The following is a 25,466-nucleotide window of genomic DNA, read 5'->3' as shown; positions in this document are numbered from 1 at the left end:
CACACAGACACACGCACGCACGCACACACACACACAGACACGCAAAGGGACACACACACGCACACACAAACACATGTCTTTAACATTCAGTATACGCAATATGGATTTGTTATTAAGCTCATATAATTGATAAATAAGCCATTTAGTCCCTAAAAATAATTAAAAGCAAACTGAATTAAACAAACAAATCTAAATTGGGACAGATTCTCTAACTTTAAGTAAGGGTCCAGTATTACCAAAAAGTCACAAAAACACTGTTTCTGGCAAACGCACCTGTGGCAACACGTTGTACTTTTCAAGCACTCCAATTTGCAGGGGGCCTAAACACTAAATCTGAGCTAAAACTCACTGATACACTGGAAAGTGGCTAATGTAACCTTTTCTATTTTTCAGGTTTAGTTACCATTTTAATCAGCCGACAGTGACCTTGCGAGCAACCTTTCTTGGCTGATATACTCCACCCTCTTTGGTGTTTTCAGTGACACAAACGCAGTGGGCATATCTTGAACAGCTCCGTCCGCCATTTAAATGCTTGCGCCTGAACTGCATGCCTCTGTTTCTATCACACAGCACAAGAGCTCAACCACTGTCCCTGGATCTGCGCAATATTGACTGAGAGTTTACAAGATTACCTTTAATGTGAATGCTTATGGAGAAAACAAACAGAATTTTCCAATTTCCCCCCCAAATGATATTCCTTAACCATTTTTGGTGAAGAGAACCAATAGACCAAAATATAGTTAAGGTTAGCCATTTTGAAACATAAATAAAAATCAATTTTTACGAAAGTTGCTATTATTGTATGTCCTTCTGCATTTGAGGCAAAACAAAACATGATTCTGCAAACATAATGTTAATTGTCATGTAAGTGCATGGGCACTAATTACCATTACCAGTCCTTCATCCCCTTTGGAAATTGGCCCTTTTATTGCTGTGCATGTCTGACCACAGCTATGACTGATAGGAAATGAGCGGTAATGATTGGATGATCCCACCGGCTTACGGCCAAAGTGTAGTGTTTATCTGAAGATCACAATGACAATTTGAAAGAAGGGTGCTGATTGGATGACTGCAGTGACCTAAGCCGAACGAGCGGTGTTTAGTGGACGATCAGAGCGACTCACTGGAATCCTGGAAGTAGATGTCATTGCCGTTGTAGGCGTTCTTCAGCTTGTTGGTCATGACCCTCAGCGCCATGATCTGCTGGCGAATGAACGTGTCGGGCCGCGTGATGTCCACCTCCACCTCCGGGTTGTTCATTTGATGGGTCAGACCGTCTTTCAAAACCTCGGGAAAATACCTGCAAGAAGAAAACAAAAATAACCATAAGAGAGGGCTGTTCAGAATCCCAGCCCACTTAGCCCAAATCCCAGTCTCAATTTTGTGGTTAAAAGCGAGCACTCTAAGCTTCCTAAAACGCTATCTCACACAGGCTAAACAGTGCAGCCGAATACTTTTCCCCCTCAAACCTAAAATGTATTTAGCTGATAACTCTGAGGGAGTTTTTTTTCTTCTTCTTTAAATCACAGTTTTTATACAAAGCCAGACAAACAGTGATTCATTAAAGCCATTAGTAAAACACGTCAAGTGGAACACGGGAGAAACTCAGAAATGTATTCTTGAGCGGCGCTGAAGCTTGGCTGGATGATAAAAAGTGACAGGCCCATTAAAGCCTGTGCCATGTGCTCTCTTCCATACTGCATCTGTCACGGGGAATTCTCCGCGGCCTCACACGCGGCACCGCCGGACAAAGACAGGCCACTTCACAACACTGTATTTCCATTTCATTAGCTTGATTTTCCCCCGTCGCACTCGCATCGATGTTTTGGGAAGTGTGGACATTAGTCAGCTGTCTCTGGATTAAATGGAGCGGACTGGTGAACCGGTGGCTAATCAGAGTAAATTTGTACACCACCTCCTAGGGTACACCACTGATCTTAGCACGCCCCTGTATTGAAGACGCCGATCTTAACCTTCGGTTCAACCGCTCATCTTCGCTTCTGTTTCTCTGACAGTGATCTTAACCGGCAACTGCGTTCAGCAGGCTGATCTAGTCTGCTAATCTACTTCCTCTTTTTGGTGGCGATGGAAATAAGCATGGAGGAGTACAGCTCCCTTGGATATGAAACTGCTTAAAATACAAGCTCAAAAAAGGGCCAAGCTACTGCAGAGGATTGTTATGGCTCCGATCCGATTAAAGCCCGTAGGAGAGCCTTCACCCAATTCACAGAATAAATACGGCTATTAACGTGTTCCTCTACCTCAGATCACAAGGAGGTGGGAAGGACATCAGTGAGGATTGTTGTCTGCACCGTATGAAAAAAATATGGCACAGAGACAAATGTGGCGTGAGATTTCCGTCAGGCTTTCTGGTGCACTAATAAAGGTGGGTGGCCAGATGTCCCTGAGCAATACAGAGCAATACTGAGTCTGGCCCTCCTTCCCCACAGCCTTCAAAGAGTGGGATGCTGCCTTCACTCTCAGTGTTGTCCCTTAACACTGCTGCATGGCCAGAACAGCAGCGTTAGCTGATTTCTCTGTTAACAACACAGCCATCTCCATCAACCCATGTCAGATGCTGTTCACCACACAGGAATAGGAAAAAACTAAGCAATAACAAAAACCCTCTCATAAACAAACAAGCGAAAAAAACAACAACATTGGTTTTGCTCATAGCTGTGGTTTTGCGAAAGCTGAAAGCATAAAGTGTCTTGTGAGTTGATCTAATTGCCATTAATTCAACAGACAGCTTCATCGGCAGAGCTGTGGTCAACGTGACGGCCTGACTGCAGATATTGCAAAAGCACTGGCCCTGGGCCTCTTTGAAAAGAAGTGAGATCTCACATTAAGAGGAAAAAACCTGAATAAGCTATTTGCAGCTCAGTGTAAACTGGAAAATGTTTAATTATAATATTACATATTTTAAACGTGTTTCGTTGTGGAAACAATACACTGCATCTTCGGTCATGACCTGCACTTGTTCAGAAAGACAGTACAAAAGACAACAAAACAAACACATCAGCATGAAAGAAAAAACAGATGTAGCTTTGTGTCCACTTGCCGCTGGAGGAATACAGAGGAGCACTGAGGCTCTGTGATATCTTAACTTTGTTCTTAAACACACACGGCTCATAATCACTCGCCTTTTGAAAGCTTGAATAACGGATTCAGAATCTAACCACAGCGGTTTCCCCCTCCTTACGGGATTCAGCACCGTTTACACAAGTTTGACCAAGTTTTTTTTTTTTTTTTTTGCTGCTTATGCAGTTAGTCTCACACCAGTTTCATGCTGCCCAGAAAAATAATTAAAAAAAAGAAAAGAGAAAGAAAAACTTCAAAGAGAAAAACAATAAGCAAGTAAATGTACACTCCAGGGGAAAAAAAGGTTTGTTTTCTGTTCCGTTTCAGCCATGTGTTAAGCCCTCCCTAGAGAAAAAGTGAATGAAAATTGACGGCTTTTTCCCCCCTCAAAGGAAGAAAATGAGGCCTTGCTCCCTTCGTCTTTATTTAGTGTGTGTGTGTGTTTTTTTCCTTTTTCCCCCAGCAAAACAAGGCATCCCACCTGACAAATTAATTGCAATCACTGTAACAGTAGACGGTTGACTTTGTCAGTCGCAAGGAGACGATGCTAGGTGATGCGCGCTCTGAAACTGGATCTGGCAGCGGGCCCCGGCGGTGAAAGCAGGCCGCCCGTAGGCAATGCTCCTACCTGCCCTTGCTGTGCCCGTTCCAGCACTGGTCCCCGCCGGACTCCTGGGCCGTCACCTTGTCATCCGCGCAGATGCTAACGGGCAAGGCCGACCAGAACTTCTTGGACTGTTTCAGCTTCTCTTTAATGTCAATTACCTGAAAACAACAGAGGAGGGGGGTCATTTACCATCGTTACTCAGCTACACAGCAGCAGCCCTAATCAAAGGGGACTAACAGAATATTTTCATAGGTCACAGGCCAATCCAAATCATGCAACCTTTAGGTCATAAGACCAACAACTAAACCGCACAACCACTTCTGGTTACAATTCAAAATGTAATACTTAACCCTGATGTCCTCCTGATTGGAACCAAAAGCAAGGGATACTTTGGATGCTAAAGTCAGCATGCAGGCTAGGTGCTAGTCCTTCAGCAATTACCATTTCAGTCCAGGCCTTTTTCTGAGGCCAAAGGATTTATCAAATTTCTAGCCCTACTGAACACAAATACGCTCTGGCAAATACAGAGCAGGCAGCCTGGCTAAGCAGAGCAGACTTGCCCAGCTGTGGAGAGGGAAGGCTATAAGCACACTTCATGCTTTTGATTTTTTAGAATTTTATTTTGACATTTCACAGGGTCGAAGAATACATTGTACTACTCTGTGTAAACATTCAAAGACATCTGGTATATAAACTGACCACCTCCTAGGGTATGCCACTGTCAGTGGTATTACCTCAGTCAGTGTAATAGATCTGAATACACTTTATCATATGCCTTGACAATATGGTTTTCATAAACCCTTTCTTCATTCTTTTCAGGCCACAGAGTTCACTTTTTGTCAAAATCTACCAGCTGGACTCATTCGAGTGCAATAAGACCCGTGGGACTGACTAAAACCCTTCCCTGAGGTGCAGTCCAAGCTTGTTTTGGTTTAGCTTGGCTTCTATATTCAACCATAACTCAAGACCACGGCAATCTCAAAACATGCTGGCCACACCAATACGAAGATGTCCAAAAGTGATTAAGCAAATATCACTCTTATCGATGATGACAGTACAGCATCTCACCAGGGATGAATGGAGCGGGCTGACACATAAACAGCTCATAAGAGGCCGTTGCAATGTTCTCAGTAGAGGAATTCTTGCTGTATTTTTAGGCACTCTTACAAACTCCACAGACACTGCATTTCAATAACACACATGCAGATCACAATGTCAATGATCCATTTATCTGTATTGGTATAAATTCTATATTATAGCTACGGTCATTGCTGAATCTCTCCTTTGTTGTTATCTTTCATCTCACTTTGGTTCCCAACTGCTAGGTGTATATATTATACACCTAGCAGTGCACTCCAAACTGCTGTAAAGTCTGGTGTAGTAGGCTACACTTCCACCCTTACTGCCGAATAGGCACAGCAAGTACATCAGCAAGCTATTTGTATTGCCTATATGCATGCTAATATGATCTGGTATGGTGTAACATAAAGGGTCATTTTTAGGCACAGTGTGTCATGTGTCGGTAAACTCTACATGCTATATGATCAATGTCTGCAGCTAACTTTTAGGGACAGACTATCATTTCCCGCATAGATTTTCTCTTTGTACTTTTGAATGTTCTTGTTAGGTTATTCACATGATACATATGTAAGGATTTTTGCCAAATAACTTTGTTGCTCCAAATAAGAGCGCCTGTCAAACAAATAAAAAGTGAAATAATAGAATTTCATGAAGGTGATATTTGATATCAATGATGCGCAGGACGAACTAGGCAGACAGATTCGGTGATAGCTATCAGAGCAGTGTCAGGGAGTTTCCTGTGGTTCATATCCTGCTCTGATTCGATCACACTGGAGATAATGGGAGCTCTACTCCTTCCGCTCCAAATACAAAAACTGACAATATTTACACTCCAGATATGGCAGGCTGCATGTGAACCCACGTTTCTTACCACTCACTGAGTTTACACAAATTCAGCAGGATGAGAATGTTCTCATCTGTTCTTACTGAGAGCACAGTGCGTTTATAACATGAGCTAGCCGATTAATTTCATATGTAGCCTACTTATCTGAACCAGAAATTTGTATCCTGTGCAAATCTAATAAAATAATACTTTTAACCCTGGACTGGCACATCAGTTTATGAATGAATAAAACATTAAAATATTAAACAAAAACAAATTAATGTGGCTGCTCCCAAAGTGAACGGGTCTACAATGGGAGGTGGTGTGGCATGGATTAGTTTAAATTACGCATATTTGCAAAATGTCGTAAATCACAGTGGTGGTCCGTGCTTGGAATCAAACTGGCCTCCGGACTAGAAGAGTAAACAAGCGTCAGAATCACGTTTGTGCTGTGTAATTAGCAGTCGAGCCTTTTGATCCGGCATTCTGACTGGGCTCTGCTCCAGGTTGCTGGCGGAGAGCGTGTACACTCGCGGTGGCGGCCGGTAAATGCGCATAAAGGCGCAGATGAAAGGGTCAGCGGTGACAGTACTGAACAGCTGGGAGTCCTGTCACCGCTTTTGATGTTGTAAACCCCGTCACACGGCCACCCAAGCTGTTAACGAGTTTGATGTTGTCTAGCTAACCATGGGTTTTCAACTCACATGCTCCAAAAATCAGCGACCTTGTCAACCCCTCCACCCGAGCGCAGGTCTGGAGCCTGCCCGGCTGTGCAGATATGAGGGAACGGTTCCTGCAGCCTACGGCACAAACGATGCTTGGAGGCGGTGGCCTGTCACACTATTACCAAAACCCAGCTGCTTAATCAGGGCTGAATTTATACAAAAAAAAAAAAAAAAACCCGGGCAAAGCAAGGCAGATAAAATGAACATCTTCGCTCTCCGGGAAGCGGGACATTCTAAGACCGTGACGGATGAATCCTTTGACAAATCTTCCGTACCGAAATGCCTCCCCGCGTCATTACTGCCCGAATCCCACCCGCACTCGTCTTCAGACTGCGGGGACTGTGTTTTCTCATCTCTCCAAGATCATACATACTTTGGAAGGCAGCCCGAATCCTTTGAGAGGAAACGGATTTTGGAGACTGATGTGAGCGAGACTTGGCTTGAAGACGAGCAGGACAGCCCAGGGATTCTATCTAAAGGAGGGTACACAGATTTTTTTTTATAGCTGCAAGATCCATTTCCTTTTTACTTACTGCAGTTGCTTGCTGTAGTGAATATACATGTATTCTATGTTTATCAGTTTATTATGGCATAATCTAGCCTTTTATTAAATTTCTCAATTTCACGTTAACGAGACATGTAGGCTACAAAGTCATTTTGAAACCATGCATATACCCCAAATATTTATTTTTGTAAAGCTATTAAGATGCATACTGTAGGCGGGGAGATTAAAAAAACATCCATGTCTCGCCAATTAGCCGAGAGCATCAGAATATGGATTCGGTGGTGTACAAACCTCCATGGAACATGCAAACAGCTTCAGATTCATAGATTTTATTACACCAAAATAATCGGTCAAAGGAGTGGAAAAAAGTGGAATGTATCTATAAAACATTCATAAATTTGCAGCAAGCCTTCTTGCAAAACAAATACCTTACTGTTCACACAAGCTGAAACGAGCAAGTTCTCTATAGCCACTAGATGATGCTATACCTCTGTGATTGTGTGCTAGTGTAAGAAAGGCGTTTATAAGCAACACTAGATTTCCGCGATGCATCACCGCGCGCCCATGTTGAAGGAGAGAATACAAAGATACGTAACGGTCTAACATGATTCAATAGTGGGGTCGAGGTCATGCTGCATAAGCTCTTCTTGATTACCGTGCAGCAGAACAATGTGTTGACTTGGACTTTGAATAACTAAGCATTCAGCAAAGTTTAGGCTGGCTCTCTATACAGGAAAGTGGGAAGAGTACCCCCCCCCCCCCCCCACACACACGAAGTCTACATGACAAACAATAAAATGTTTATGTGTAACAGCAATTCAGAACTTTAGTTTGTTTACTAGAAAATGATGAAGGATAGATTTCAACAATAGTAAAGGCCCCTCCCAAAATAATTTCTCATTGCTATAGTCTTCATGAAATGGACCAGGGGGAGCACTTTTTTAGAATGAGAGACAGATCATTAAATGATAAAGATTGAGGGAGCAATTAATAGAGTGGGAAGGGGAGACAGGATAAAAAGGAAAAATCTTTTCATGCTTCATTAACTTAAAAATCCCATTTGATTTTACTTGGCACAGAGGACTATTCAATCCCTAAAGGTAGTGTGGGGTAAAGCAAATATGGTAATTAAATGAAGGTACACAGAAAAGAGGTAGCACAATTTACTGTAACAGTAAAAGGACATAATTCTTCATTTAAAAATACCATGCTACAAGGCACGGCTGTAACCTAGTCGATCTCTGTTAAGTATTTACACAAATGAGCGAGCAGTGTTTCTGGAATATTCTGCAGCTCCCAGCATTACACTGCACAGTACTAAGGGAAGGTGGGGTTTGCTCTGTGCAGATGACTCAGTCCTGCTTTTATCCACAAAACAAGTGTTGCAGCAGAACTTCAATCTACAGTAGCAATGCTGTCACACTATATAAACTCTTAAGTGAAAATACCCCGAGGTTTGCTCACTGTTGTTAAAATAAATATGTGAGGTTTTTTATGATTTCTAACATAGCAGTAAATGCATATGCAAATAAAATGAAGATAAGTACATGCACAGCAAAGATACTACTTTCCTACTTTTCAAACTGCATGCTCTAATCAGAATCTGATCCACACTATTTCACAATGCCGTCCAGCCCTCAGTGCTTTATAGAAGTGAGGTATGGGGTCAGCTCAGTGGGCAAAACTACACTACATGCTCACAACCGAAACCCTACAAGCTGCACCTTGCAGAAACCAAATACGTCTGAGATGTGTATCAATGCATTGTGACCTCAAGGCTCTGCTGAAATCAATAACAACATTTAATATTAAGTGGCACATTTACATTAGTTTGAAAAGCACTATGCAGCAGGTGGCCGACAACAGCAGTTTACCTGTGGCCCTGATTGTGAGGATCAGATTTATACTTGGGAGTGCTGGCTTCTTTCTGCTGTCTGTGTCACTCGGTCTGATTTTCTGACTGAGTAATAACCAATTCAGAGAGGAAGACGTGGGGATAATGACCCGTAATGTCTCTTCTGGAGAGAAACAGTGCCCACTCATGACACACTAACACCAGAGACCCAGAGCCTGACTAGAAGATTGCCTCCATTAAAAATTAAATAACCTCAAACAAACAAGTTGAGGAGTGATGTGATTATTATTGAAGTGAGATGACTTCATTGTCTTTTACTAACATCTTAGATCTCAGAATTTAGCAGGAAAAGTCCCATAATTTGTAGCTCTGTTCTGTTCAGGAGCTGCCAACTTTGCCACCCTATTTAAACTGAGTTAATGCAGTTCACTGCCAAGGGAGAAAGCTACAGTATGCTGCCTCCCACAGTCAAAGGACTCAAAGCCCAAAACACTGAATTCTGAAAACACAAAAACTAAATTAAATCACAAGATAATACGAGACAGCTCAGAACAAAAAGATTCAAGCCTTTTGCCACGATGGGGTATATTTATCCTTGAAGTTCAGGACCATATATTAAACAGGCTGCTTTTTAAAAAAATAATAAAAAAAGACAAAATAAACACACTTTGATTTACATGGATTTTTGTTAATGGGTCATAGAGCTCAAAACAGATTATAAACCTTAGCATGCCTTTAATGGCCATTTGGCAAGTGGTTCAGTGTTTCATTTAAATACTGGATATACAAAGAGTGACAGTGGTGCAAGTAACCAGGTGAAGGTAGTTGAGGTGATTGAAACTACATGTTTATAGTGTAATTATGTATGTTATTTTGTGTAGCCTTTGCTGAAATTACCAGGGGATTTGACATGCACCCACCCACCCATGCTTCTTATTTCTCATTCTGAAACTGAAGTATCAGTCATCTTTCTTTGGAAATCTCGGCACACAGGCTCTAATTCCCCTCTCCAATCGACAGCACAATTACACTTTAAACATAAATCTCCTTCTCATGCTCATCTGGCACCAGTTTCAGCTGTAAGGGCAAGATGACCAGGGACCGTGTGAGCAAAAGGTTAGGCGATGATGTCATCCACTGGCTCGACTCGCTAGAAACCCACCAAAAAACGTTCGGTTTCTATCTGCTTGTCAAATCACGGTGCTTGGTTACTGATGCTAACAAGGCCTTTTAAAAGCCTACAGCAGATGCTGCCCTGGAGGGACATTATTAGTCAACAACTAAGTGAGAAAGCTAGTTTTCTGAATTCTGGATGCTCTAATTTATTTCATGTTTGTTGACATTAATTATATTAATTGATAATGAGCAGACTTACTTTCAGTTGGTGCAACCAGTGTAAAAACATCCAATAAAAATGTCTAATTCAGCACTTGCGACCAACTTTTCTAAGACCAGCTGGTGCTACTGACCCCTGGTACTTCATGACAGCAGGGGCAGGTCCAAAACACATCCAGCATGGCAGATGTCAAGAATGTCTGAAGGGAGAGTGACAGCTTGCTGCTTCAAACAGTTCAGGCTAGGGCAGGCTCCAGACTGCAAGGCTACTTCCCAGTCTCTGTGTATTCAGCTGAAATGAGCACCGCTGCTTCACAGTTTCCAATACTGCACACTGTAACTGCTCAGCCCTGTAGCCTCATCACGCTGTCTTTGAAGACAAACTGCCTCTACTCCTCACAGATAAGATAAGCAATCCTGCTCAGGGCGAAAATTACGGTTTTTAATGCCTATTGCATCAATGGTGGAAAGGGAGGGGACAAACATAGCAGAAAACAAGGTAACTAATCCATTAATCCAAATCATGTTCTGGTCAAACTAGAATATATAGAATGTTACATTTATAAAGGGTAGGATTAAAGATAAGGGTGGAACTAACGGCAGCATGACAGGTTTCCTTGCCCCCTTGGTGACAGAAAAGTGGCTGCACCCATGGGATTACAGGAAGCCCATCTAATTGGTGTAAACAAGTGCAGTGTGAACTTTGCCTGATGTAAACATCATTAAAATGGAAGCTGGTATGTACTTACGTTTGAAGAATAATGAAAATGCCACTCAGTGAAAGCTGTGACCTATCAACCCCTGTGCCTGCCGTTTGTGGAGTCAAACACATTTCACTCAGACTTTTGCTGAATAATGAACATTATCTACCTGTGTGTAAAATACAGTGAGTCTTTTATGCACACATACTTTTGAAAATCCACTGACTTTCATTCTGTGAAAAAGGTGGTCAAGGAGTTGGGGCCAACTGTCTTTCATGGCAGCTGACAAAAGTGAATGCGATGCTGTGAATATTTTAAACCCTGAAAGAACTTTGAAAGACACAAGCGGAGCCTCAAAGCACACAGTCTGCTCAGAGGTCTTCTCAGTGTCAGACCAGCTGGAAATCAATAAGCAAGAATGCGTAAACCAGCAAGAAACCGTATACATAATTACATATAGAATTCCTTTCACTGCGCCTTTTCCTTGCCAGCCTACCCATGTTCCCACACTAAGGGCTGCGTGGTAGTGAGTCTTGCTCACCAAACTCTGGTTCCATGTTCATAAAGCGCATCAGAGTAGAAGTGTCAAACCAGGATCACTTCTGCCGTTTGCTTTATAATGGCGAAAGGATATGAACCGGGTAATCTGATCCAAGATAAGCACTCCTACTCGGATGCTTTATGAATATAGCTGTGGGATCCATTTAGCTTTGATTTACTGTAAGAGAAACATTCCTGTTGGGCCGGGGGGTGCTAAGGGCCGGGTCTCTTGTCATCGTCTTTTAAAGCAGCGTCCTTATAGACAGCTGAAGACAGACTCATTTCTGCGACTGCTGAGAAGTGTACATTGCTTCTTAATCCATAGCAGTTTGGGCCATTCCGTGTCTTAGTTAAGCCTGGTAAGCCACCTGTTGGCTACCACCTGTTAAACACATAAACCAACCAGAGATGTGCTTAAATTTGTTTTGAAACTGTTATTGAAAATTCTTAGAAAATATTAATGTGACCTGAGTGTACAATATACAATACATTTCCATTGGAAAAATGGGTATAATTAGTCTCTAAGCATTACTTGGAAACCTGGATTGATGCAAATCATTTAACCTCAATGATTTTAAAATAATGTCTTTCAGGGTATAATTTTTAGTTGAGCCGGCCAATAAAACGCATCTCTTGTATAAATTTAATTAAATTTGGTTGTCATCCCAAAAGAAGCAACCACACAGCAGGTGAGAAAGCAGTCCCACAGAAAACTACAGATAAGCTGATCAAAAAGGTACTATTTTATAAACACTCAAATGTTACAAAGGCAGAGACATTATACCCCTCTTTCTCTCTTTTTCTTTTTCTACAGTGGATGTGTAGCTCAGTTTCTGCTGTTTTTCAGATTCTTATTTTAACAGTTTCTTCGAGGAGCGCTCTGCTTCTCTGCTGGAATAGACTTCACAAGGTCACGGAATCATCATTACTCATCAGAACGGCCTCGCAAGATTTGCTACAAAACTCACAGGATTTGTGCTAACATACACAATCTCTCCTCTGCTTCTCACTGCCTCCCAGGCACAACAAGCCACTTTCACAGCTGAAACAACCAAATTTATTCTCATCATCCTGGTGTGACAAACAAGCTTTTGTTTATTCTTTCGTTTTACCGTTCCTGCTATATATCCTTATCTACATTCCTTGAGATAACAGCTACTCCAGTTCTGAAGCAAAACCACTGCATCTTCACATACGCTGCTGATGAAATTATTGCTAACTTGCACTGAAAATGCCACCTCTAATTTCATCCACATAAAAACGCCTTTGTGAGATGGAATAGTGAGAACTGCCATAAAACGTGCCTAAAAAATCAATGTGCAGAATAGGAAATCTGGTGATTTCAAGACTGAAGCCTGTGTCTGACTAGGTTCATGACTCATTCTTCATTCACTGTAGCTCCTGAGGTTGACGTACAATATCAACATGAAAAACCAAAAAAAAAAAAAAAAAAAAGAAGATGCATTTTCAACGACTAAATTAATGTTACTTAGATACGTGCTACTGCTACTTTTCCATTTTATGACCTGAGGAATACTGACCAGGTGTTACAGTAGTTAATATGGGTTGTGTGTCATATGGAGGTTATTTCCTTAGGGAACACCATTTTAAGTTCAATTACAAGAATAAATGTGGGAACAAGTCTCCTTTCACATCTACCTAGCAAATCTAGGTAGATGTGCATATACACACACACATATATATATATGTATATACATACATATATGTATGTATGTATATACATACATACATACAGCTGCTAAAAGGTATCTGTTATTAATGTTTAAAACTTCACACATGCTGAAGAAGTGTTATGCCCAGTGCAATTGAGTTTATTGGTCCCAAGAGAAAAAAGCCTCCTTTTCTACCTGAATTCTGCGTATCAAGGTGAAAAGTCACACAAACCATCACACACGGTAAAGAAAAGAGACTGCTATCGAGTTAATAGAGATCACCACATCATTGATGGAAACAATGACAACACTAATGGAGTCCAACACGAAGATAATAGAGACTCTGATAACATCTGAGATAATGAGGGTTGTGGAGAACATAATGCCTTTAATAGAGACTGCCACACAGTGCTAACACAGACAGAATAACCACCACTGAGAGTCAACTGCATGATGAAAAATTATGGAATGTAGAAAATATTTGTATCATTATTAATTATTAAACACCTGCTGAACAACAACCAGATCAGCACAAAAGACACCAAGAAAAATGGGCGATGGGGAATGGTCTCTTGGACGAAAGACAAAACTGCTCGTCTTCCACACACCCACCCTCGGCAGACGCCTGCCATAAGGGGTATTGGACATATAAACCAACACCATTTTATCTCATTCATCTCGGATAATGACAGGAGGGCAGAAACCGAAAACCCCAAGACCCATCCATAAAGCATACAGTCACCTTCACCTTCTGCCATTTTGATTCATGTCTACAGATTTGAGCTCAACCAACTGTTTAAATTTCAAAACATAAGCGCAGAAGGGATTTTCACACCCGGGCGATTTGTCCCACGTCTCCTTCATGTCTGGGTCAGGCAACAGTAAGGCATGCTTCATCCTAACCTGACAGAAGTCAGTCTACTGGCCAGATTGTTGGCATGCTAGACTCACACACCGCATGTCAGCCAAACTCAATGAAATCCACAAACACACAACAACAAAACAAAACCTAAAACAAAACCATTTCTTTGAGGAGACTCTGTTCTTAATTTTTTTTTGATATGATGCTAAAATTACCCACTGATTCTCGGCAGTGAACAATCACTTTCTGTAGGTACCCCCACCCACTTAGTGGTGAACCAGGTGAACCAGAAACCTTACTAGGCATATGGTCACAGTTTACACACAGAGTTTCATAAATAAATATGAAAACTGTATTTTAATAAACACAACTCTAGGATAAACCCTGCCTAGTATGAAGGGGCTTAGGTATTTCAGTTTAACTCATTGAGGCTCATTCCCAACCTCACCTAACTGAAGAAGCAGCTTCACTAGTGTCTCCCACACACGAAACACATTCACCATGTGACAGACAGCTGAATGGAGCACTAGCCATGACTTCCAGTGGGCCCTCTCTCTCAGACAGGATCAGCCAGCACAGAGCAGGAGAACAAGGCTGATCCTGATGTGCATGGCTTTATTTAGGTTCAACCCCCATGTAAATGCACAACAGCAGTCTTCACGGTGGAACATCAGTGGTGTCCTGAGTCGTGTCACGGGGCAGACATCCAAAGCACTGATTTTATTACCAATAACCAAGAGCTTGCCTCTCCTCCGCCTCTCCCAAAACAGGAAACGCGAGCATGTTTACAGAGCGCCTCAGACGGCTCATCTGTTTCATAGGGAGCACACGCCAGGGCTTTTCTTAGAACTTTATAGCTGTGCCAGACTGCACACTGGACAACCTGTCTCTGTCAGCTCTACACAGTAAAACATACCATGTTAAATCATATATATAATTCCTGTTAGTTTATTTAACACGGATAATTTTTCTCTGTGCAACCACAGCGTTGTTGATACAGAAAAAAAAAGAAGCCCTCAAAGGTGTGGGGAAGGCGCATCTGTACCCTATTTTGGGCTCCAGGATTCACATAGGGAAACACATTTAAAAACTTGGGGAAAATTTATATTTTTTTAAAACTATGGGGTTGGTTTCCAGATATTAAGAAAGGCATATAACTGGGATTCCTCTGTGGTAGAAAGGGGAAGGGGACCTTGTAACCCCATTCATCATGAAAACCATTCACTCTGTCATTAGATCAATTCTACTCTGATGAACTCAAACAACCACCATGTTTTCTCAAAACCTTAATGGACTGGTGGAGGATTTTATTTTACAGGCATGAATGTGTTTTCATGCCTGTAAAATTCACAGAGAGCTAGGGATCTTTAAAACACTGGTGGTAATTCCCTCAGACGTTCTGTCACATGGCATGCTGTTCACACTTTATTAGCAGAAGGCTTCTCACATCTCACATCTCGGCCATAAAGGCATAAGCACCCACACAGGAGTACAGCCTGGCCTCTTTGCTACAAATATAGTACCGCCCATTTACTGCAAGTACAGCCCCACCTACTAGTACCGCCGTACCGCTTTACCAAAAGGTCCGAACTGCCCATTTACCGCCAGCACAGCCCTGCCCATTTACTGCAAGTGCAGCGGGTGTACATGGCGGTTTGCAGACAGCTGGTCTTTGAGACAGCTGGATGAGTATGTCGGCTGTTATTGTATTGCCAGTGGTAATGCCACCCTCCCATTTCCTGCTGTCGGTGGAACAAAAACAAACCTCCAGTATTATCCCTGCCTTGACCCAACCATCTCCACGACTCCTGACCCAGCAACAATCTCAAGCTAAGCCCCTGTTTCCTGCTTTCCCATTTTTTACATAGTTCCTTTCTAAGACAGGCAGAACAAACACACACACACGCACGCACGCACGCACGCACACGCACATACACAGGGCCTGCCATTAAATTCAGATTTGAATTTCCACAGAAATGATACTTAGTCACACACACGTTTCAGACCTGAGCCAAATACAAAAAGTAGATTTCAAAATAAACAATCATACTGTTTAGTTTACATAACAAAAAACAATTATACATATCCTATGATTTCACTCAGAAGTACTTTTTAAGCTCCAGCTAGCGTCAAAGGTGGCGTGGTTACGGCTCCATTTGCAGGTGGAGAGGGAGCGGTTTAGCCGACCTGCAACCGCAGCTGTGGGCAGTTAGATAATTATTGCAAACACTTTATCTGCTCTGCCTGCAGCGATATCGAGGGCTGGAATGAGAGACGCATGTGGGAGCTGCTCTCAAGCTCTGGTCCCTGCTACAGTCTTCCCTCTGGTGTGACGAAATAAAACCTGCGCATGTCAACCAACAACCACGGAGTGGTTTGTGGGAACATAGACCACCTGAACCTGCTACAAATCACTCACCAGGTGATTATGAAATACCAGTAGAAAATACTGCATTTAAATCACCCTGTTTCAGTTCAAATCTGCTCGTGTTGCAGGGGAAATTAAGCCATATGTAGGCCATGAGAAACTACTAGAAGTGTCCACACAATTCAGCTTAAACTTCCAAAGACATTAAATCAATATATAAAATCTGCAGCACAAGGAAACCCATGGAACCCAGCCTGGGAGGTCACACCGCCACTGTATTTTAAACATTTTATCTGTCCTTTTATTTATCCGAGCGAGTCCTACTGAGAGAGAAGAATCTTTTCCCAGGGAGCTTTACACCCCACAGAAGGAGTTCAGCACTCCTTCACACCTCTTTCTCTCCCGCGCGCGACTGTCTCTGCTTTCATTAGTGCACTGCGAACACGCTCGGTGTCCTTTCTGTCCCCGGCGGTCTCCCGACGACTGGCGGAACCGACGGGAGCCAGTCTTGCGGCCCGCCCGCACGGTGAAGTGAGCTGCCGCGCTCGTTTCAATGAGCCGGGGGAGGGGGGGAAGGGGGGATCTGGCGCCGCCTGGGACCTCATCATGCGCCGGTCATAACCGCCTCCCCCCTCGCCTGCTCGTCTTTATCGCCCGGCGTTCCGCTCACAGCCGGCAAGCTGTGCCAAGCGTGTCACCGGAGAGCCGTAAAGACGCCGCAAAGTGTGATCTAATCCGGCCCGCGCCCGCTTTGCATTTTATTAGCAGACGGAGCCCGCCGCACACAGCTTGCCAGGAAATAATTAGCGACGGACAGAACCAGGAGAATAAACCCCCCCCCACCCCCCACCCACCCCCTCAACCCCCCCACCCCCCTGCGGAACGCGGAATGAGACGCACAGCCTGCTGCTGCGCAAATGCACGACTGATACCTTTGACATGCCGATGACAGGGAGCGTTTAACCCATTTGCTGTTTCTATGGAAACATCTCAGAAGTGCTGACCAGTTTCTCTCACCCTGGTGCAGGTGACCCAAAGGTGGAACCTGTAATAACACAGCTGTGTAATGGGCTGCGTAATTGTGTGACAAAAGTACGGCTGAGTAACGCATCCTATCAACAGGAAGCCCTGGTCATTATCGTCCCCCATCCACAAACTTATTTCAACCATTGCACGAGGGTGGAGGAAATGCCCTGCTTTCCCAGGAAAATTCAATTATCAGCTGATTCAGGTTCACGTGAATCACAGAATTGTTATTATTGCAAGTGATTACAGTGTATGTATAAAATAACATAGGGTACAATTGGCTTTTTGTGGAAAAAAAATATTGTGATGTTCCCATTTTCAAAATGACTGAAGTAAAGATAGCAATCCACCAAGCATGAAAAAACAGTAATTACTATAACCATCTGTCCCCTTCCAGGCAACCGAGGTTGTTCTCTTGAGAAAAAAAAAAATATATCTGTAATTGAAGTTACAATATTTACTTAACAAATCTAATTTACGCAGCAATTCCTATAAATCTTCCAGGGACAAGTAAATAAGCACTCATTTCCTCCAGGGAAAGAGTGTTTCTGAAATTACAGAATCAAAAAAACAAAGAGACAGTGGCATAGTTCAATACAAAACAATGAGAGCTTTACTGATTCACAAACCGCACACATCCAACAGCACACATTCAATCCCACACATTCGCTGTTTCAGTGTATTATTGAGGCATATTTATTATGGTTTTTTCTTGCCACAGTTTTTTTTAATGATTAAAATGGCATCAGTCCTGACCCCTAAAAACTAACTCAGTATCTAACAAACAAGTCTGTTTATAAGCACAGGCCTCTGTCTCTGTGGTTCTTTCCCCTGGTGACAATGCAGTGAGGAGATACAGTTCATCACTGAGGGGCTTCATTCATCAAGCAGTGGGATCCGGCTGTGGTGAAAGGACAGAATATTGATGAAATAGTTTCAGCTTGGTGGCAGTGATTCACCTGAGGCTAAAGAGCCAAAGGTTGCTAACAGGTCTTTTTTTTGGGGAGAGGGTGGGGGGAGGGGGTTGTTGTGCAAAGGGTGATTAAAGAGAGGCTCCGTGCCATTCAGAGTAATCGACCAATCATGTCTCAGCCCCTGTCACTGTTGGTCGCCTGGGAAACCACTGGGCAGAGAAATCTGACGGGGGGCAGCTGATTAATGTATTGACAGAAGTGAAGAGTTAGAGTACCGGGCTTTTTTGGAGGACTCCTCCTTGCTGCACAGAACATGTGGAAAGAGGCCATCATGTCAAAAATGTTTGTTATATAAAACTATAAATTCATTTTGTCCTTTTCAAAAATAATCATGCTAACAGAGCTATTTAAAGTCTAATAATTAAAAAAAAAGTTTTTTTTGGGCTCCCTACTTTTTTATCATTTAAAAAAAAGTATGTAATGAGCCACTGCAATAAAAACATACATTGAAGCCTAATTAAAGCAGTTTACAGAGATCAAACTTGCTTAAAATTTTTAGCAACTCTCTTACAAATTTGAATCTCAATTTGTGTCAAAGAAAAAGTGAACTTTAAAAACTTAAAATAACAGAAAACGCATTCACAGACTATGATCTAGGTCGAGAGCGCGTTTTTGGTACACCCTCCTCATAAGCTGTCAGCCATCATTCATGGCAGGCCTCTGTTCTCCGGTATTTTCAGCGCGCTGGATATCTTAGAATTAATAATGCAGCAGAGAAAAGCTGTGATTTTGATGATGGCGAGGCCCAGGTTTGTGAGCAAGGCTCCATATAGCCTTCAAATAAACTGAGCTGACCCTATTCATGGGTAGGAAATATCTTCACGTACAGTGTCGATATAGGTTTTAATATACACAATCCAGACATAATAAAATGTAATGAACACACGCACACGTACAAGTATAGACACCTCATTTCAACCAGAAGAGTTATCAGAACTGGGACAGACACGTAATAACTGCGTAACCTGGGGCCTATGTAAATGAAAATGAGGGCCACTGACCCTCCTCCATTTCATCAAAGCTGTTGAAAAAAGGTTCATCTGCAATTTAGACAGCTTGCTGCACAATGAAGTCAGCCCGAAGAGAGAGAGAAATGACAAGCCTCCCCATCCCCGGTCTCGCATTAGCTTTTTCCTTTTCAGTGAAAGCTGTGAGAGGCTACATTCATACTGCAGTGATCACCCTACATGGGCAGTGCACTGAAACCATTTCCACTTGGGATCCCTGTGCTTTTTTAGGGAGGCTTGCATACCTTACTTGTTGTAATGGGTTTACACACGTGTATATTTCTCAGAATGATTCAGGATACCAAGTACTTTGGTTAACATTGTCAAGAACGGTTAACTGCTTGGTTGAGGGTTGATGGTTCCTCACCGTGGTTACTAGGGCTGTCAGTTGCCACAGAAATGTTTTCAATATTTTTTCCTTGGAAATATAACCATTTGAATACATTCAGCAGTATTTGTTAATAATAATACATTTGAATACATTCAATAGTATTTGTCAGTAATAGCACTTCTTTATATAATTAAATGGAAAGAGCATCAACCAGTAAGCCCATGTTCACCAAGATGCTTATGCACAACGGTCTCTTGGCACTCGGCGAAAGCGCAAATGGATGAGGGGAGGAAAACACAGGTGTCTCCGACCGTGCGATCACCGCAAAGTCTGCCGGATGCAGCGCGCGCAAGCGAGCTCTCAGACGCCGATTTCTCCTGTGATATCTACGCTCTGAGTAAATCCCACAGACTACTGCTGAATCTTCCCATGGGCTGCGAAGAACGGCTTCAGCACATCACCTCTCAGATGCGGAGGAGGGAAGCTCTTCCCTGACTGATGGTGCAGAGTTCTAGGCCACGCTGCCGCAGCTTTAGTGTCGGCTGTCCCGTTCGTAAACAGATAGGTACTGGAGCGGAAGACATTTCTTGAGGCAACGAGATAACGCGAGAGGGGTGAGGGACATGTTCAGAAGGCTAAAGAAGTTTGAAAGGGCTAAAGTAAAACACGACACTGTTTGTTTACATGTTGGAATGCAATTTTTTTAATTCAAATGAAACTTAATTTTTTGGCATTCAGTCTATGTATATTTTTTATTGGGAAATTACTCCCAACAGCCCAAGGAGCCACAAGCATCAAATCACTTCTTAACACTGTTTGGCCTGCAAATGTTAAGTATTTCATGATTGAAATATGTAACGCGCTATATGTTCATTTTCCTGACTTGATTCTCTTTTAATGTGCAAAACATTTGGGTAAGGCAACAAAAATATACAATTCAATTCAATTCAACATCATAGTAACACTTGGGATGTTGGAATATTCCGGATCCACTGCAAAGCTGTTGTCTTCTCGAAAAATATACGGCTCCATGGCAGTTATGCAGCGTTGCAACTGACGGCTCAGGGAGCCAACAATTTATCTGGCAGAGCCACAATTAATTAATAGACACTGAGTGCACTACATTAAAGCTCATTTAAAAAGAGATTCTTGTCAATGCAATGGGTTTCGACTCTATCTTTGTCAGTGACCTTGATGCCCAAGAAGAAAGGCCAGGTCTACAAGATTAACAAACCCTGGGCAGAAGGGTCAACAGTCAGTGATTAAAGTCTGCTGACCTCATATTATTACCAGGGATCAGCAATGAATAATGTCACATTCACTTTATAGAAGCCTAACACTGACATCTGAACAAACCACAGCTTTAAATTTCAACAGTATTTTGAGTGTGACCTTTGCACTCCAAGCAAGACTTTGAGGAAAGAAGTAAATCATATGCAGTATAATGCCTATACATGCCTTTTTTCAACACGGCTTTAAATTTTAACTTATGATTAAATGCAAGTGCTACATTTCGCACTGAAAAACGTAGTGCCTGCATTTATTTGTAAGCAAAAGTTAAGGATGAAAGCAGAGTGCATCAGGGCTGAAGTCAATGTACCTGCAATTTCATGCGACATTGCATACAGATTGTGCTCGAGTGAGACTGAATTACGACTGGAGCGGTGTATCGATGCCGTTGCCGAGGGTAGGCCTTTTTTCATTGACCATTTCATCAAAAACTAATCATCCAAACCAGGCCGACATCAGCAAACCAGGTGAAAAGACACCCTAACTGCACCCTGCAGATAAGACCGGGGGTCTCGGTATTGACCAGACTGATGAGAAACTCCCTCAGAACTGGATAAGACAACGTCTGAGTGCCGCTCCAGCCGATGTCTGACAACGGCATGAGCACAATCGATTCCATCAATCAGCGGACCGCGCCCGCCCACAACCCACGCAGTTCCACTCTGAGTGAGGTCAGAGCCCATGGAAAAAACGGGGGGAATGAAAGTTCACCTCATAAGGGTTTTTTTTCCCCCTTCTCAAAAAATGGATAAATAAAAATGACGGACATTTCAATAGGAGATGGCGGTAGAGGGAATAAAAATAGAAGGTAATGTGGATGCTGGGCTCCCCTGGTGGAAATGCAAGGAGAAGAGAGGGAAGCCGTCAGTGTTGAGAAGCAGGGGATAAAAGCACGCCGCCCACGCTGTTGAGGAGGATCAATGAGCGCATTTGCTTTATGCAGGATACACATTAAACAGAATAATCACACCCGTCCCTAAACGTCAACCTGGGCTGGGACAGCCAATCAGCTTTTGCAGCTGTTGTGAGGGAGAGCACGGGAGAGAAGGGCGTAACTGTGACGTCTCTCAGAGTGCAACTGTGACGTCTCATAGTGGCACTGTGGCGTCTCTCAGAATGAACACAACAATAAACGTGTCTCAGTGCAGCCAATAACATGAGCTCCAAATGAGCTTCCGCCCAATGAATTCATCAAGCTGATTTGCATAAATGAAACTGCCTACACCATTCACATGAGTGGAGTGCGGACAGTTGCTGGGCGGGCACTGGGAAGAATAAACTAAGAGCAAGAGAGGTAAGGGAACTGGTTAATGCTGTGCTCCTAACCACAGAAAAAGACTGGAGGTTTCTTTGGTAAAAATGCAATTATTAGCCTTTTTGAAATTCATCACCCTTCCTCCATCTTATTTACATAGAGATTTTCATACACCATGAGTAGATCAGTGCTTTTCCGTTAACACACTACCTTTTATTCTCCAACTGGCGATACAGTGAAATACTGAGATTAATATTCAGAAGAAATAACCTCAAGTAGTTTCTCAAAATTAAGCTGCGCATGTGAATGAGGTGCCTCATTATATAAAAATATCTGTTGCATGACTAATTATTCCATTATGAGTCATCAGCGCCCTCTTTTGTTTCTTTCAACGTTGCATTGTTTCAGGGCTAATTGACCCATTAGAGGCTTCGTGCTCCTGGATTAGGCTCTGCTCGCTGAAAGTTGGCAGGCGTTGAAAGCAACGGATCAAATGACAGGGGCTCTTACCCTTCCTCAACTGATGGCTACAACTTGTTCCGGTGCTTTTGAGCAATAGTGAGTTAAAATGCCCCCTAAAAACACCTTACATTCATACTGCTGCAGTTATCGACGTGATAAAGATACGGTAATTCTGAACATAGCCAGCTATGCAGCACCTGTGTGACGGCAACCTCACTCCTGATCATGGGAATTACTGTGCACTGGCTTTACTTAGCCCCGTCAGCCTCTCTGCAACTATAGCTTGAGAGCCTGGAGGGGGGAGGCTGGGGGGGGGGGGGGGCAGGCTGGGGCCTTGGGGGGTGGTAAAACCACTTCAGCAGGAGTCTCTATCAGAATACTCACATCCATTAGCATGCAACTTGAAACAACGGACACAATGTTACAGGGGTTTAAACCCAACCTCATCTAAAGTACACAAGGTGGTTACGACTACCAGATTTTTCGGATGGCCTGGGACTCGGATAAATTGAGACGAGGCCCGCCTGGTACTGGTACTGTGTCTCTATTCCACCACCTTCAAATGTATCGGTGGGGTTAAACAGGAAAGGGCGCTGCCTCCACCCAATAAATTGCCGATAATGAAAACTAAATAGAGGCCTGACAATGATGAATTGGTACAAATAAAAGAGAACTGTAGGTGGAGCTGGAGAACCCAAGGCCATTAACCCTTCAGCTGCTCTGCAGCTTTCTTTTAACATGAATTCATAACATAAAACAAATAAAATAACAAACACATCAATACCGCATGTTCATATGAGTTCATTATTAACCTCTGGACTATAAATAATAATGATTAAGCGCACTGATTATCCAATGAAATTGCTACACGCTCCAGCGCCTGAGATCCATAGAGTTGCCTTTGCTGTTCTCTGGAGAACATTTTGTACACAAAAGATTATCGAAGGCTGAATCCTCTTACACTGAGGTCCTAGTTCTCTCACGACTTACCCAAGCTCATTCCTGTGAAGAATTTCATCGGATATTTACCAAACGCTTAGAGTAATAGATTTAGAGCTGAGTCCGTATCTACATACATGCACATTCATAAAAAGAATGAGTGGATGGGCCTGCCCTGTCTTATTTAACTGAAGGATCCTCCTATTAAAGGCAGTGAAGTGGTAGAAAGTACATTTCAGGCAGATTGCTACATGGCTTGGGACTCGATACATCTGTGTTTGCAGGGAAAAGTCCACACTTTGTAACTAGGACAGGTGCAAGAGGAACGCAGAAACATTGGGCAAGGAAAATTTTGATTAAATCCAAAGGCACAAATAAACTTGTGCCAAGTTTAAAAATGGTTCCACAGTGGGTTTCAATGAGTGAGAAGAATACAGAATTGAAAGATAAAAAAAGGATTTGTGTAGAAAAGGCCTGTACACAGGAAGTGTTAAAAAAAAGTAGCTGTGAAATGGGCCCCACCCTTAAATGGGAAGAAACTTTATGTATTATGAAAGAGCCACATGGGATATCTGGTTGCCACAGCTCTATGCGAGATGCCATGCCTGTGAGGAAACTGCGGGGTCTGGCGCCCGAGGTGTGTTCATCAGGAACACCAATTCATTTCCACACACATTAGTGAGTCAGGCCTGGGAAGCACACCCACAGTGGAGTGACTGGTCATGGTCATCTGTCATGAGCAAGCAAGTGTCTTTCGTAACATGACTGAAAACCTAATGATCCAAACAGAGTTACTGTAGCAACAATACACTTTTTTATGTCCAGGTTTAAGTGTAATTAAATACAATGCAGCTGCATCTTCCCTTGTCCATCTTCTGGAACTGCTGCTGCAGAAAGCATTACAATAACATTCTGTTTCTGTGTGAATAATTTAACCTAAACTATGATGAATTGGACTGTATTTAGAAGCTTTAAAAAATGAGCACACAGCCACATTCACATTTGAATCCAAGGTAACTGCATGCATATGGGTTGAAGCCTCAGATTTCACTGAGATGAAAGCAGGGGACGGCAGAACGGGCTCTCTGCAGAATGATACTAACTAACCCCGAGGAGCTTGGAGGGAAAGATTAGTTTCGCTTCCCAGCGACGGGGGAAAAACACATTTTGTGTCTACTCTGCTTTAAAGTTATACCTTCACAGAAAATAACTTCTTCCAAAGATGAAGGAAGAAAGGTGATATTTCAAGCAAGGAAACACAGACCTTATACAGATATCAACTATATTTAATTGATGAGTTTCATGATTCTGATAAAAATCAATGCACAGAAAACCACAGGCACTCTATTGTGTACTGTTTCCTGCCAGCACAAAATTGTATTTTCTCCCCCCTCATCACACAGTCACACACACCGCACACACACACACCCACCCACGCATGCATGCACGCACACACACACACACACACACACACCGCCACCCACACACACCTACGCAGGCACGCATGCACACACACACACACACCCACAGACCCACATCTTCAAAGAACTTATGGTTCTACGGCTGCCACACAGGTTTGTTTTCCTGTCTGGCAAATTATGCAGATGTGCTCCACGGTAAGAGGCAGGACGATACCTTCAAACCCTCCTGCCCTATGGTGAGCAAACTTGGTGGTAAGGGCCATGCAGCCTGCTGGATCCAATGTGGCTCTTTCCACTCCCGCCATTAAAACCCTCTGCAACATGCACGCCGAAAATAAATTAGGCAGACAGTGTCGGAACAGGACTGATGGGTGAAGAGATAGAGGTGACAGAACATCATAGTCCCACAGGAAAGGCAAATGAAGTAAAGGCAGCAAGGTGAAGATGTGTAAATAGATTGCACATTTTCACTGTGCGAGACAGGCAGAGGGAGGGTGTAACAGGCAGGCGGATCATCAGAAGCTTGCTGTTGAACGTGGGCGCGGTTTCACAAAAGGGGGATAGAAATGCTGGGATTTAAGGAATCTGGAGTAAATAAGAAAAACA

At 42.9% G+C, this 25,466-nt stretch overlaps 1 protein-coding gene across 2 annotated transcripts in view; it reads right to left on the bottom strand.

Annotated features, from left to right (window-relative positions):
* LOC135241085 (glypican-6-like) overlaps positions 1-25,466 on the bottom strand; it is a 229,196-nt gene that overhangs the window by 4,713 nt on the left and 199,017 nt on the right. For both annotated transcript variants that reach the window (XM_064311215.1, XM_064311216.1), the window contains 2 exons: positions 3,710-3,846; positions 1,125-1,300 (listed from right to left, as the gene is read on the bottom strand). In XM_064311215.1, coding sequence (XP_064167285.1) covers positions 1,125-1,300; positions 3,710-3,846 — 313 coding nt within the window. The remainder of the gene's footprint in view (positions 1-1,124; positions 1,301-3,709; positions 3,847-25,466) is intronic.

Source organism: Anguilla rostrata, chromosome 15, assembly GCF_018555375.3.
Source record: "Anguilla rostrata isolate EN2019 chromosome 15, ASM1855537v3, whole genome shotgun sequence".
Taxonomy (NCBI): domain Eukaryota; kingdom Metazoa; phylum Chordata; class Actinopteri; order Anguilliformes; family Anguillidae; genus Anguilla; species Anguilla rostrata.
Note: the sequence above shows the minus strand (reverse complement) of the source record. Positions and strands in the feature narration are given on the sequence as shown.